The following is a 15,981-nucleotide window of genomic DNA, read 5'->3' on the forward strand; positions in this document are numbered from 1 at the left end:
CACGGCGACGCGAGGCGCGATCTCGCAGTGTTCGAACCAGGCAGGCAGCAAACACGCATGCATACATATCTACAAAGTGATGTTTTACGGTTTATGCATAGATGTTTATAATAACATAACATCAGCACATAAATGTCTAGCTTTATTCTGTGCTGCATGAAGGTGGCTAGGCACCATGCACGAGACAATACAGAACTATTGATGCTTTTGTCTTGTGCTGGTCAGTGCTTAAGATGTGATGAATCACTGGATCATCAATGGATGCGTCAATCCAGCACTGGCAGCTCAACAGCAAATACAAGCCACATCATGCAACTGTAAGAGCTTTGAGTTCCTGCAAGGTGCTAGTCACCGTGGCAACGTTCACCCATATTAACCCAAATCACAGCAAGAAATGTGTACTGGTCAACCCCATTCGGGGCTTCAAGTTTCTGTGGTGTGCCAGCTGTCATGGCAATATTCAGTAAAGACATCATGAATGCTACAACAGCTTTGGAGTGTTTCCATATAAAGTTTCTTTTTGCCATTAAACACACCTACCAGGTGGAAGAATTCGTTGTTTGACTGGTGTCCTGGCTTGCTTTGACGATCTCCTTGAGGAGCTTCCTCTCTTGCTCACCGACCATTGAGACTGACCTGCAAACAGGTTGATGGACAGAACGGTTAATTTTGGGGCTTTCACTATAAGACCTTTTGGAATACCGAACAAATTTACCGCAGTACCCAGAAGTTCGTTATCTCGAGATTTCACTGTAGTAGCCAATCTAAGCCCCTTGCACATGCAAGCAGAAGATTGACATCACTGCAATACAGTATTTCTCCCAGTGTCTGGATAGTCAGAAACTTAGCCCACCACCATGAAATCCAGTTACTTTCCCTGGCAATTATGAAAACCTTGCCCCGATCAACCTCATAATCAGCAACTACCAAGTGTTCTACAAGTGCACTGTAAGCGGCGTTCTTCTTCTCCCAGGTCTTTTTTTTTCTTTTCATATGAATTTACTACCCGAGCAGACATGATGCTTTATAATCACCGGTTTCAATTCAGGATGAGATACATCACATACCGTCCGCTCTTGCCAGCTCGAGCTGTTCTGCCCACACGGTGAACGTAGTGTTGAACAGTGTGAGGTAACGTGAAGTTGATTACCTGCAGTATATAAACACACATCAGTCAACAATCACTTCAATGACAAGCAAACTGCCAATGCAAACTGCTTTGGTCTTGCAACAAGAACCTGCAGATCAGCCTTGTGACAACAAGTACAATAAAGGAGAGAGCACCTGTGATAATACTTATCTGCAGTTTCTGCAGTGGTGCAGTCAATGTCCCTAGACTCCCTAGGGATCATGATAACATCCAAAAAAATTAATGCATGCCGTTTACTGCCCACAAGGGCTCAAATCACCACAGGCAAGTCCAAAATAGCTGTGAGGGCCTGCTGGTACGTTTATTAGGTGTATCTGCACTCTGTGACAGGAGGTGGAGGATGTGCGCAAGTATAATTAAAGTTTGCCACATTTCCACAATTTTCATACACCCCCGAATCTAACAAGCACCCAACTTTCACAGGCTTAAAGTAAAAAAATAAACGTGTACCTGAATGTAACACTTGCCTGATTTATAAAAGAAAAATATAGAACGTCTCTAGGCTTGTGATCAGAAAAAAAAAAAAACGAGACATGTGGAATTTATCTTGACAAACATTTTTTTGAGTGGGCTTTCATAATGAAAGCGTCCCATTATCGTCACTACTGGCGTCGTCAGTGGTGACGATTATAGGTCACAGAATACCAAGCACACAAGGCAGTATTCTCGAGTGACCACGTTTAGAGATGCTACAATCAATTTAACGAGATTTTACGTGAATCTGCATTGGACTAGTCGAAATGTGCGGCCAAGAGTGCTCCTGGCACTCTGCGCAGATAGCGAGCTTGGCACAGCGCAAGAAACACTGGGGGCCGTATATGCCGACATCCAGTGCCTGGTTGCGAAATTGCGCGAAAGTGATAGCATCTCCAAAAGTGATCGTAGAAGAGCCCAAAATGAACTCACAGCAGCCTTCAAGAAAACGTGCTCTGCTGCCATCTCATGATGGCGATGACACTGTGTCTGACAGCTCTAACGGTACGCTGTTGCCAACACCATGAATATGGTTTTGCTTTCGCACCCAAGTGTAGTGCGCAGGCAGTTTCCGGATCCATTTCTTTTTCTATAAAAAGATGCACGTTAGATTTGTGCAAATACGGCCCCTTTCCAATCTTGGTATGCTTTACCGCAACACATGCCGTTTGCTTGACTGCATAAAACAACTTCACTGCATGCAAAGCTGACTTTTGGGAACTGGCCTTTTCCAACGCTTGACCCTTGCTGTGCTTTCAAAAATTAAAATTAAATTATGGAATTTTACGTGCCAAAACCACGATCTGATTATGAGGCACACCGTAGTGGGGGACTCCGGAAATTCGGACCACCTGGGGTTCTTTAACGTGCACCTAAATATAAATACACGAGTGTTTTCGCATTTCGCCCCCGTCGAAATGCGGCCGCCGTGGCCGGGATTCGATCCCGCGACCTCGTGCACAGCAGCCCAAGACCATAGCCACTGAGCAACCACGGCGGGTGGCCGTGCTTTCCTCGCTTCGAAGCCATCAGCGAGGATGACAAAGGTGGAGTCAGCGTTATTTCTGACAGCGGTGAATGCTTCCAATAAAAAATATGGCACCGAACTGCAGGAAGCTTGGTAGCAAATGCTAAAGCAGCCAGGCCTAGCGTTGAGACCTACTCAATCTGTTGAACCAATTCATAACGGCCACTGAAATTTCTGATGCCGTACCAGACATAGCTGGATTTATCCGACATGATGCGCGACCTTTTCAGGACAATAAGAATTTTCATTGACCATGTGAGAGGGAATCCTAAATGAGGACTGGCACACCCACCGTCTTCACATCTTTGATGTCAAGTCCTCGGGCTACCAAGTCAGTGGTGACGAGCACGTCCACTTCCATCTCCTTGAATCGGTGCAGAGCCTCGAGGCGCTGTGCCTGGTTCAGGTTGCCGTGCAGCTCATCCACCCGCGCTCCCAGCAAGCCCAGCAGAACACGCAGCCGATGGGCAAGCTTCTTGGTCTGCACAAACACGATGGTATGGTCGTGGAACGTCCGGCACACCAGCGCTGCAAGATAATGAATAAGGAGATGGCAGCCAGTTATTATTAGCCTAGAGTACTTTCAACTTCATTTGATGCAACGTAATGAAAGCAGGCTTTTTTCGTGCTCATGATACTTCCTCAAAGCATGAACTCTCATGACGCCTCTGTCGAAGCACAAACGCCTTGATGCCTAAAACATGGCTTTTCTGACCTGTTCCTGGCTCTGCAATTGCTTCAGGTGCATGCAGTCAGTAGAAGCTTGGCCTTTAAGAACGGATTTTATTATCCATGAGGGAGTCGGCGCTGGGGCATAGATTCGGACACCTACTATCAGTTCGATTTTGGACACCTACTATCAGTCCACCAACTAACCTAAGCTTTCAAACCTTGGTACTGCGCAACAAAGTAGGTGTATGAAGTGCTGCGTACCCATTACAAAAAAAGTCACAGTACTGCATGACAGGCGAAGCATTAATTGTGATAGCAAATTATTCGACAGCTATAAGAAGTAAGGTTACTTGTTTTATCAGCCACATAAACTGCCATAAACATTCACTTACTAAATAAATAAAAAAGCATGCGTCACGCACATACAGGCAAACACGAACACATCCCACTTGATGACCACAGAAGCGCGATGTCAGTGATGTTATCCCACTTCGACTTTATACAGAACTTGAAAACTGTTTAAATCCAACATCAGAAAGTATGCGATAGAAACGCTGGGGTGATGAAGAGTGGCAGCAGTGGCGATTGAATTCCCATTCACACTGCCTCTCGCTTCAACGCGAACTAAGCGCGAGAGAACATGGTGCACACAAAGTCATCAGCTCTGTCCAGCCAACTAGCCTTTGAACGCAGCGAAGATTGCCTCCAAGGTAAGATGCGCGTGGCCGCACGCAGCCACTGCAGCTGGGGCAGAAGAGAAGATGCGCACTAACATGCCCCCCCCCCCAACTTCCTTGCATGCATGATAAGACTGCGCGCACACTCTCCGCCATTCTCCCTTGTTAGCGCGATAAGACACAGCTGCACCAAGCTGCCATACTTCTCGGCTCACCCTCGCAAGCTTTCACTCGCACCTACAGCATACGGCACGCGGCCGTGATGTTATTGCACGCCGACTTCATACAAAACTTCAACCTTTTTAAGTCAAACGATAGACAGTATGCGATAGAAACAACGGGACAAGACACTTTCTATCATGTACTGTCTATTGTTGTGCTTAAAACGTTTTCAAGATGCAAGTCGACCAACTAGCCTGATTGACCATTTTGTTGCTTTATACAGAAAACCATGGCGATGCCTATGGTGGAAATTTGCCTGGTGTGTCCATGTAATTGCTATTGCAATAAAATAAAGATTCAAAGTTTTCTCTCTCTCTTTGTTTTTCTTTGCCAACGACTTCATAGAAGCTACCATGTGGTTCATAAAATGAAACTACCAGACAAACTTTGGAAGCTGAAATGAGTGGCACTAACGAATACAAAATACAGTACAATCTCAATGATATGAATCTCTCATGACAACGCGAAAATTCACATCATCTGAAATTTGTATCACCCAAACACATAAAAAAAAAGTGGGAAATAAGGGGGGACATGCCAATGAAATAGCAGACTTGCTAAAAATGTTTGATCTCATGCCAAAATATATTGAAGAAATACGCAGCAGAATTTGAGGGAACTGCCCTTTAGTGTGTTTTCCTTGAAATCGGGAACAAAATCAGGCTTCGGGACGTGCTATAGCACCACTTACCGCGCAAGCACAGCTTCCCGATGACACAGTGCCGCCATCTTGTTATCACCGTAAACAACAGAGATCAGAGTTTCAGATAGCTGCAGCGCTGATATCTCCATGCAGAAATAAAAGCAACAAAAGCGAGTGCGAAAACGGAACACTAGACCTACGATTCGTTACTGCAGTCACGTGGAGTGCAGGGAGCGCTCCTAACGGCTGACACATATTTGAATCGCTGGTGCACTTGTTTCGCGCAGGTTCTGCGAGCTGCACACTCTGCATATTGCAAAACCGACATTTCAAGATCTACCTGGTTATCTCGAGTTTCTTTCGTTGCTGCGTCCTAGCGGCTGCCTGATGGTGACAAGGACATGATTTGCTTAAAATACGGGAATCCGTTTACTTTTCTTTGCGGCAGCGAAGTTACTTCACATTACGCGATCTGATGGGTGCAAAGGTAGAAAATTTCGAATTGTCATCGGGCGCCGAAGACGACCGAAGGCGTGGAATGCAGAGATAAGGCTACCCGTGGAAGCGAATGCCACCAATCTTGCTAACATTGCAAGACTGGGTCATGTGTGACTGCCAGCTCCTGATAAAGTTGCAAGGCATTTGAATTCGGCCGACAAGTTGCATGACACTGCACAAAGCAAAACGTTTTTTTAAAGCATGAAATGCTTTTAGCATTTCATGCTTTAAGTGACCTTGAGCCACAAGCCAGAGCCGTTATCCGGGCACTCAAACAAGAACATCCGTGCATTGTTGCGAGCACAAAACTAGATCATCCAGGCAACCAGTTGAAATTAAGAAATACGGTCTTTGGCCCCCAACCCCTTGTACAGGAGCGCATCACATACACTAGTTACTGCTCAAACAAGTTACAAAAAAAAAATATTTCTTCTGAGTTCTTCCTAATGTTTGTTCACGATATCACTCAAGCTGTAACTTCTTGGGCCCCCCCCCACTGGAACTTTTATTTGCATTTCCAATAGCAACGTTCAAAAGGCAGATAACAGTGCAATAAACACTTGATTGTCATCTTCTGGCACTGAGACAGGGTTGCCTGTGCTCTTTTTAACGCCAGCAATCCGTGAGATCTGCAGCACGAGTTTTGCGCCACCTAGTTCAAGAGAGGGACGCCACGCTGCGTGACTAGGCCGGCAGCGTCAGCCGCGCCACAGATGGTTGTTTACAAAGACGTATAATACAAAGACATATTGTTCTGTTCCTGATGCACTGCAATCAATGTACGGGGGCATGTGGCTCTGTCAAGATGTCGTTTCTGACAGCTTTTAATGCTTGTCCCCAGTGTCATGTACACAGTATATGATGCAATAAACATTATTATTATTATTATTATTATTACAGTCAACGACCAATTTTCCGAATGCCCAATTTTTTGGACATGCCCGGTAATTTGGATGCCTTTGCTGCACCACTATGTACCCCGTAGAGTCAATGTATAAGAACGTACGATATTTCAGACACAAAAACTCTTTGCCTGTATTTTTAGTATTACCGCAGGTCCGAAACGGCATTAATCGAATAAGCCACCACCACCACCATTTTGATTATCACGACGCCTCGAACCGGTGCCCTCGCACACAGATCTGCTGGCAGCCGTAGCCACCCCCGCGGCAACACTAGGCCTAGCTACTGCGACGTTCACTACTAAGCTTTTTGCTGTTCGGTGCCATGTTTTTCATTAAAACAATTCGCCACTGTTAGCGATGACGCCGACTCTGCCTTTGTAATCCTCGCCAATGGCTTCGAAGCTCGGAAAGCACAGCGAGTTGCACAATGCCAGTTCCCGAAAGTCAGCTTCGCCTCAATACAGCAGCATTACGCAGTGAAGCATAGTGGGAAGGGGCAATTGTCACGGGACACGGTATGTATACCTTACACCAAGCCCGAGGGGCCCTGAACCACCCATCGGGCTTGCTGAAATAACATAGTCCGCGGGTAGCATACGGTGCTGTGAACATCTCAGCCAAGTTTTGCTGTCATACGCGGTGCGTGGAGCTCGCAAGCGGAACACAGTCCCCTTTCTCTCAAACGCTCTCGTTTCAAAAGACCCCACGATCCTCGCTCTTTTCTGTGTGCTTTATTTCGTAATGAATACAGGACTACTATTGGTCGCAGCGGTCAGCTACACCTAGGCCGCCGCGAGGTGCTGCCATGAGTCCACTGACTAAGCGCACTGCGGCTCGCTGAGGACAACTGCGTTTGGCTTAAGTTTAGCGCTTTGTAGGCACCAAAATCGGAAGTCCAAAATGAAACTTGAAGTACACACCACGGTGATGTCTCGGAGGCGGAGCGTTGTGGCCCCGCCTCACTCCGCTGTAGCCTTCGCAGTGCAAGGCATTGGCCAAGGAGGAAGGGGAGCACAATGGAGGCCATGTTTTATTGCCAATACAGTAAAATTCGAATATCGCGGGGACGCCCAATGAGTTCGAATTAAACCGAAATTCGAACTAACGAAATTCATTGAAAAAACAGCAGGAATTGAGACCGGGTTGTTGGAAAATCACTCAAAATATTTACTTGCGAAAATAATCCGTGATCACTGTCTGTTTCTCTTCTTTGAATGCGATCGCCATAGCCTTGTTTTCCAACGCGCGAACGTGGCAGAAAGCATCCTCTGCGTCTTCCTCGAAGCTGAAGAATAGACGCACGACACGCATAGCCTCCATTAGTTCCAAAGCTGAGGGCCGCGTGGGTGCATCATCCTCTTCGTCATCCGCACCTACATCGACGACGGGCGCTTCTCCACCAGTCACCTGCGCGATGATATCATCGTCGGTGATTGTGCCGCAGACCGCTGCACAGCGATCTGCATCGACGTAGTCGTCGAAGGTCACGTCCTCCAGCGCATCCCGCAATCCGGCAGGAATGACCACGGCCTCGCGCTCGTCGGGCTCGCAAGCTGTGCCCTCATTGGTCACACAAAAGCCACTGTGGCAGAAGCAATTGGCAACAGTTGTTGCCGTGACCTGATCCCAGGCCCGCACCAACATATGCAAGGCCGTGAGCAGCGTCACATCGTAGCGACACGGCACCGAACGACTTCGTAGCTCTGACGTACACGAGGCCTAGCGACTGAATGTGCGGCACACAAAGGACACGGAGACTACGCAGACACGTCCGGCACGAACCATCACACGATGCGAAGAGCGAGCGCAATGACGACAGTGACGCCGCTGCGCTCGCGCCATCTATCGTTGAGCCTTGAAAGCTTGCGGCGGCAGTATAAAATACCACCACGCAGCGGCGCGCAGTTCGAATTATCGATAGAGGAGCCGATGCGCGCGTGAACTAACGAGTTGGTTAACCCATAGACGCCTATATATTGTGGCCGGACCATGACCATCAGTTCGAATTAACCCGAAAGTTTGAATTAATGAGGTGCAAATTAACGAGCTTTCACTGTAACTCCGCTTCTGCTGAAAGCATTGAAGTACTTTTTACGGCAAAGTGATTCTGAAATAGCCCATTTTCACTTCAAATGTCTTTCTCCACTTCGATAAAAAGTGGTTCAGGGCCCCTTTAATTATACACGCGAACATCCGGCATCTCCTATTACAGTACGAGCACTGATAGGCCTAATAATTGTACTGACAGGCCTTCAGAGCTATTTCGGATGTGCGTGTGGTGAGATTTTTGCCCTTGGGGGCAGTAAAAGGCATGCATTCATATTTTCAGACTGCCCAATTTTTCAGACGTTTTCGAGGTCCCTAGGGAGTCCAAAAAATCGGACGTTGACTGTATTATCATTCAGACAATAGCTCATTCCATTGTTCAACATCCCAAAAGACAAGGTAATAGGAAAACAACAAAGCATGCCTTGTGCTGCAATAGTTCACACAATGCTTCGTATTATGCAGATGTTGACTACCGTTGAGCCTTTTTTTTTTCCAGTCTTTAGTCAAGCACAGTGGGCATTGGCTTAGGCTTATCCAATGGAGACTACCCTACCTGCCCACCCCCCATCACTGCAGCCAATTGGGGCTGTGATAGCGTACAGTGATTATAATGAAGTGTTAGTTGTAACAAACTAATTTACACTCCTTCTTCAACTTTATTAGAGCAGAATTTTACCATAGTGCGAGGATTTATAAGTGATATTGCAATGATTTTTCCCCTGACCCCCTTCAATGCCCCCTGAAGCACAATGTACGTGCCAACCCTTTCTTTAAGTACCCAAGAGAGATCCAATGGCAGAGACATCGTTAATGGTGTCAGTAGACAGCTTGATCAAACCTTAAGTCTGGCTTAGTTGGTTCACTGGTCCTATAGATACGTAAATGTAACAAAACAAAGACCCCGGAAAGAAATAAAGGCACAAATAAAGCATTTGTGCTTTTACTCCTGTCCTAATCTTTGTTCCACGCCATTTACATCTTTATCAGCAGACTAATATCAGCAGACTGATATCAGCGGACTAGCTGTGCGTCCTGAGACCTTACTTCTACTCACCAGCAAGAACTGCTTCTCGGTCACCCTCCCTCTGCGGCCGGATACGAATAAACTCTTGCCGCAAGTTGAGCGCCACAGTCTGTGTTGTTGTTGAGAAACAGCTTGACTGGCTTCTGGAGTGATACAGCAGCTAGGTCCTTCACCTGCATTCCAAGTGGCAGAGAGAGAGAGAGACATCAATTGACTCGACTTCAACAATCTGTGTTGCGCGACACAGTGCAACAGCCATTAGAGAGATAAAGCACACTTAAGGAAGTAGCAATGTTAAAGGTTTCTAGTAGTACCATGGGTAAATGACATCACACCACAAGGCATTACATCACAGCAGCAAGACCACTTCTGTTAGCTTTATCCACACTCCCTATGAAGCCGTGGTGTCTCGAAAGGTCTTGGAACAAAACACAGTAGACAGAGTAGTACGAACATACAAAAAGGGAATTTCTTGTGCCTTTCATACAATAAGCCAGCCTGCTGACTAACAATGAATGGAACATTCAAGCTGTTGAGGTTGTCATGAATTAAAGCACAAGTGTTGACACAAGAAAAAGAAAGTGAACTACTAAATACCCCATTGATAGCCAAATATAAAAGGTCCAAGGTGGGTAAGAGTTTTGAATTACCCCACAAAACACAGTACTACTGACCTCCTCCGTCATGGTGGCTGAAAACAGCATCGTCTGCCTTGTTGGAGCACACTGCCTGATAATCTCCTTCATCTGGGATGCGAAGGTTTCATCCAACATCTGAAGAGAGACAATGAAAGCAGTAATAAGAGATTGGTGCCTTTATATGACGAACCACAAAGTAATTTCACAGCAGACTAAACAAGTTGACATACTACAGTCAAGTGCCTTTACAGCAAAGCGCTTGGGACCTCCAAAACCCTCTGTTATATAGCTGAACGTTGTTATAATAAAGTCGCATTTGACGTGAAAATATTTTCATTATATCCTATATTTGTTACAAGCATACATTCATTACATGCTGATATCGGCAATAATTTTAGATTTACAAGTTGTATTGAGGTTTGACATTACTACAAGTCATTTCGTTGTAAACATTGTGCATGCAGCCGCGGGGACTGAAAAATGGTCCAAAAAATCGAACAGTCCGAAAAACCGAACAGTCCGAAAAACTTGCGCACCCCCCCCCCTCCCCTCCCCCAAGAAAAAATATTACGAGGCTTAGAGCGGCTTAAGAAAAATGTCGCAGTTTCGCCCAAAAGGTGGAGCGTCGATTGCAATAGCAAATTAATAGACAGCTATACGAAGTAAGGATGTTAGTTTTATCGACCGTGTAAAGTTGTAAATATGCGCTTACTAACTAAATAAGCACAGTGTCACGCGCACAGGTTACATGAACACATCTCGCTCGATGACCGCGGAAACTCGTTAGAACGCTGGGGTAAGCGCCAGAAGCTGCGGGCAAAATCACCTTCGCATTGCCTATTCTCTCACTTCAACGCGAACGTCGAAAGAAAAAAGGAAAAACAGAGCATACAAAGCTACTGGCACTCGGCGCAAGCCCTTTGTACCCATCGCAGATCGCTTTGAAGATGTGCCCCGCGGGCGCACACTTCCGCCACATAGCAGATCGCTTTCAAGATACGCTGCCTGCGCGGCAGCTCCATCGGCAGCAGCCGCAAGAGCTGAACGCAACTCCCCACAGTCTCCGTCGCCTTCCCCGCAAGCGAACGAAGTCCGCGCACTTCCGGCCGCCTTCCTCTCTCCCGTGTGCGTTGCTGGCTCACCCTTGCAAGCTTTCACCCACACACAGCGTACGGCGCAACCGAAACATAAAAAAAAGAACAAAGAAAAAAAAAACGGATTCTTAGTGATTATGATGATAGTGCTGAGCTGACCGAAAAAGTAAGTGCACCTTTTTGGAACGTTTTGTCGGCCAAGGAAGAGCGGGCATAGCCTCCGAGACAAGAGGATAGCACGTGTCAACTAATCGTGAAGGCTATACAGGGGGCCACTGAAAGCCAAGCCCGACCAAGCCAGCGGAAAATCCAATATGGCGGCTTCCAAGATCAAGTAGCGTGGCTCGGAGTGAGCGATTTAGTCTGGAAAATCGAACATTGGCACCAAGATTCGTCCGAAAAATCGGTTAGCGAAAATGCATTAGCTCTATGGGAACCCTAACCGGTACATCTATGAAATCCGAAATATCCAACAAGTCCGAATTTTTGGAGTCCGAAAAATACGTCGGCTACTGTATTACCGCTCGCAATATAGCAGGCTAAGCCTGCCTGGCAAAAAAAAAAAAAACTTTGTATTCAACATGAATATGAGAGATACTAGATAAATGTGTGGCTATTCTTCTGTACACTTCAGCTGATGTTATAGAACTGAAGTTCACCGCACGCTCTGTGGCAAAACCCAGCAGCGACACAAGGTACAACTGCAAAGTATCAAATGCCCACTATTGCCTTCCAGTCAAAATTCTTGTCTTCAGGCTCTTCATCACTGCTGCTTTCAGCAACTTTTGCCTCCTTCCATTCCTCATGGATTTAATAATGTCATCACTCGTTAGTTCCAAGGAGAGAAAGACAAAGTGTACGATAGCTACTGCACAGTCCGCCGAACTCTGCCAGAATGTCTTTGTAGTGGTATAAACTAACGTAAACTAACGTTCCTTATGAGCACCGCAGCTCAGTGGCAGCAGCTACAGAGGGCCAGCTGCCGCACTGCTACGTGCATTTTTTTGTTAAACACCAAATCAGCCCTCAGGGGACAGGTGAAATCCTTTATTGTACAGGCAAATATATTACAGTGGTCTTCGATGGGGAGACATTCACAATAGGAATGAAAAAAGAAAAAGGAATTCCCACTGTGCCGAGCCCTGCTTGGTGCAAGGCCTATCCAGCTCAACAGAATCAATTGAGGCAGCCCACATGAAATAAGCTGAGGGACAGCAGCGGCATGCATGAACAGAGAAAGACTGAAGCTTCTGCACTTGTCTGAAGCTTAGGAGATCGTGGGGAAGTCAAACTGAGAAGCCACAAAAAAAAAAAAAAAAAGGCACAGGGATTTTATCTGTAAACGTAATCCATAGGTTAGATTTAAAATAGGATAAGTTGAGGTTAGGCGAAGGATAGGATAGACGAGCGCAAGACGAAAAGACGGTGCGTGAGCCGCATGAACGCAAGCGTAGCAGACGACCACCAGAAAGCCGGGAGCAACATAGGACTGAGACGGCGGCCCACGCAAAACAAAAAGAAAAAGCAAAATGGCCGCCTCGGTGGCCGCGCCAGCCAATGGAAAGCGCGTGACGGGGGGCTCAGCCTTGCGCGCGCGTGCTTCCCCCAATCAGAGGCTCGCAACCACCCTTCGGAAAAGTGGTGAGAGCGGTCGTTCAGCTTGAGCGGCGCCATTTTGAGCTCCCGCAATATGCTCACAAAGAAACCAGCTACAAAACAAGCCCCAGATGGCAGCGGTCGGCTGGCGGCTCCCGTGGCGTTTTGAAAGTCGATTTTTTCCTATTTACCGATCGAAATCACGGTTAATAAATGAAGGGCAGGTGCTCAAGGGCCCAAACATTCCTAAAGTGTGTTTTTCTAAAAATAAATTTTTCAGCCTTTTTTTTTACCATTATAGAACCGGCGCCCCCCCTTAAACTCACCAACGCTCCTGTTCCTACAGACGTCCACTCACACTCACTCACTAACGCTCTATCTCGCACCTAGGAAATGAGTGTGGAGTGAGCCCGTGCCAGTGTGCTCGTGAGTGAGTATGCCAACCTATGCCCACTAGCACTAGCATACCAGTAGACTAAGCCCTACAAACTAGAATCTAGAGATGCCCAGAACTTGAATGATTGGGGAAATCTGACAGTAAAAACAAAAAAATAATTTCCGGCTTCTCACTTGTCAGCCTCGTCAAGGATGAGTACTTCAATGTTGCGGAGGTCAAAGCCTGGCGTGTTTTCCAGATGGTCAATAAGACGACCTGGGGTGGCAATAATGATGTCTGGCACCTTCCGCAGAGCAGCTTCCTGGGCCTTCAAGTCCAGACCGCCTGCAATACAATCACATTAAAACAATGGACAACTTAACATAGTGAATGCAAAACTCATGAATTCGCTATGAAATAGGGGGGGGGGGTCCATAGTACACCTCGACACAACAAAATGGGAATCTTTAAGGATTACATATGCATTTTACATTTTGTATTTAGCCTTGCAGGCTTTGTATGCAATGTGTAGCTTGCACAACATAGCAATACCCTCAGGGGTGGGACTTCCCAAAGTCATTTTGGAGCAATTTTTGGAGCAAGTAAAATTGGTTTTGGAGCAGTTTGGCACAGACAAAATTTCATTTTGGAGCAGTTTGGAGCAGGCCAATCTGAATTTTGGTGGAATAATGGAATATGGCAGCGCACTTCAAAACCACGGTGAAACAAAATAAACCAACCCAAAGTGCATACTCAGAAGCATGCTTTGTAGCTATATAGCATACCAGAATATGGAAGAGTGGATCGAGCAGTGGCACGGCGCATGGTTTCATGTAAAGCAGAAAACATCAGTCGGAACTACAATCGAACTATATATTTCCCGCACCAACACTCATGATGATAGCGGAAAATGTTCTCAAATTATGCGTCCAATCGATGCGCTAACAATTTCTGGGTCACGATATGTCACCGCAGACTACCCTGTCACCGAATCTACCCTGGGCTGGTATAGCGTAAAACTATACCAATCTGTCTTTATTGCGATAGGCAAACATGGACACTCCAGGGCCGGTATTTTGTAGCGATGCCTTATGACTTATTCTATACTAGTCTAATCATCCACCGCTCACAGCCGGCTGATCCCGTTGATAACGCGGGCGGACCGTCGCTCTGACCACTGACAAAGCGCGATAAGCACGAAAAGGCATCGCTACAAAATGCCAGCCCAGGCGCATCTCCGCCGTCGTTGTCGCCGTGATGTTCCGTATAAAGTCCAGGGGCGATAACATGGTCGCCACGCACCGTATGGTGTATGTGCGAGTGAAATCGTATGAGGGTGAGCCGATGATGGTGGCTCAATCTCGCGCGCGCGCAAGGGAGGAAAGCAGGCAGGAAGCGCACATGTCCTTGATCGCGTGCAAGGCACCGCGTGGGGAATGGAGGGAGGGGGGCTGCTGCGTATGGCGCAGCAGTGCGGGCCCTATGTTGAAAGTGGTCTGCGATGGGGGCAGAGTGCGAGTGCTCATAGCTTCGTGCGCGCTGTGTTTTTGCCGCTTAGTTAGCTCGCTGCTGCTGCCACGCTTCGTCACTATTATTTTCGAATATTCGATCGAATTATGCTATATTCATTATTCACTCCGATTCGAATTCAGGTATTCGATATTTTCTAATTATTCAGCGCTCCCGAATAGGCAACCAGAAGCCACGGACGGTCGGTAGAAAAACACATCTCGAAGGCTATGCTTTAAGTCATGGCTGTCATCCACCACCCATCAATCTTAAAGGCTATGCGTTTTTGTATTAAAGAGCCGAAAATGTGTGACACAAGAGAGCAGAAACGGCGCTAACGTACGACCGAAACGAAGCGGCGGAGTACACATCGCCACTGTCATCAGAAGAAATCATACTTGAATGACGGAACGCTTCGTGCATATTTGTGCCTTTACTGCGTTTACCGCCACGCATAACAACGCATTGGCCGCGGGTATTTCATAGTCGCCATCCATGACCGCGTTGATAGCGGCCGCGGATTCTTCCGCAGCGGTTGCGGCAAAAAGTAGTTTCGTTTTGACTCAATACGCACGTCGGGCGCGTGCCTAAAAAGCTGCGTAGTCACCATCCATGATCACATAGATAGGACCGCGATTTCGTCTGCAGTTGTTGCAGCGAATGGTAGTTTCGTTCTGACTTGGTGCGTGCGTCGGCCGCGTGCCTTAAGCACCACAAAGTCGACGTTCATAATCGCGTCGATAGCGGCCGCGGTTGCGATGAACAGTTATGTCAGTTTGACTCGGTGCAAAGCTGTAGAGGATGAAGAGCACCGGCTACATCGCGATGGACATGCGATCTGTTGGTGATCAGCTTACTGGCGAAAAAATAATCAGGATGTGCACGCGGTAGTGCAAAGCGTGTCGCAACTGAAGGCGCGCGCCATGGCCATGCTATGAAGGAAGTCTCGAAGCCTCGATTGCCGCTGCGAGAGCCAATCAGTCACGAGATGACGAGAATTGCAGCTTACGCACTGCTTTTGTGCAAGATAGCAAAAGGACTTGCACATCCATTCCACTAATAAAATCTGCTGATGTAGTAGTAAGCATATGGTTATTGTTTTCTGGATACTCGGATAATTCGGCATTAAGTTAATTCGGACATTTTTTTTTCGGTCCCGTGAAATTCAAATTAATTAGGTTTTGCTGTAATAAGTGATATATACTATTTGAACTATTCGATTCGAAATTATTCGACCAAATCACTATTCGTTTCGAATTCGCTTCGAACATCCAATTCACTATTCGCCCATCTATTTAGTAAGCCAATGTTACAAGTTTATACGGCCGATAAAACTACCTATTCTTACTTCATATAGTCTGTCTACTAATGTACTATCGCAATCGATGCAGTTTCGCCTTTCGGGCGAAACTGCGACTTTTTATTCC

At 46.7% G+C, this 15,981-nt stretch overlaps 1 protein-coding gene across 1 annotated transcript in view; it reads right to left on the reverse strand.

Annotated features, from left to right (window-relative positions):
- LOC119441773 (probable ATP-dependent RNA helicase DDX27) overlaps positions 1–15,981 on the reverse strand; it is a 49,354-nt gene that overhangs the window by 6,003 nt on the left and 27,370 nt on the right. The window contains 8 exon segments of the mRNA XM_049661606.1: positions 541–565; positions 567–636; positions 1,068–1,150; positions 2,944–3,179; positions 9,372–9,453; positions 9,455–9,514; positions 10,016–10,114; positions 13,239–13,390. Coding sequence (XP_049517563.1) covers positions 541–565; positions 567–636; positions 1,068–1,150; positions 2,944–3,179; positions 9,372–9,453; positions 9,455–9,514; positions 10,016–10,114; positions 13,239–13,390 — 807 coding nt within the window.

The sequence above is a fragment of the Dermacentor silvarum genome, chromosome 2 (genome assembly GCF_013339745.2).
Source record: "Dermacentor silvarum isolate Dsil-2018 chromosome 2, BIME_Dsil_1.4, whole genome shotgun sequence".
NCBI classification, from domain to species: domain Eukaryota; kingdom Metazoa; phylum Arthropoda; class Arachnida; order Ixodida; family Ixodidae; genus Dermacentor; species Dermacentor silvarum.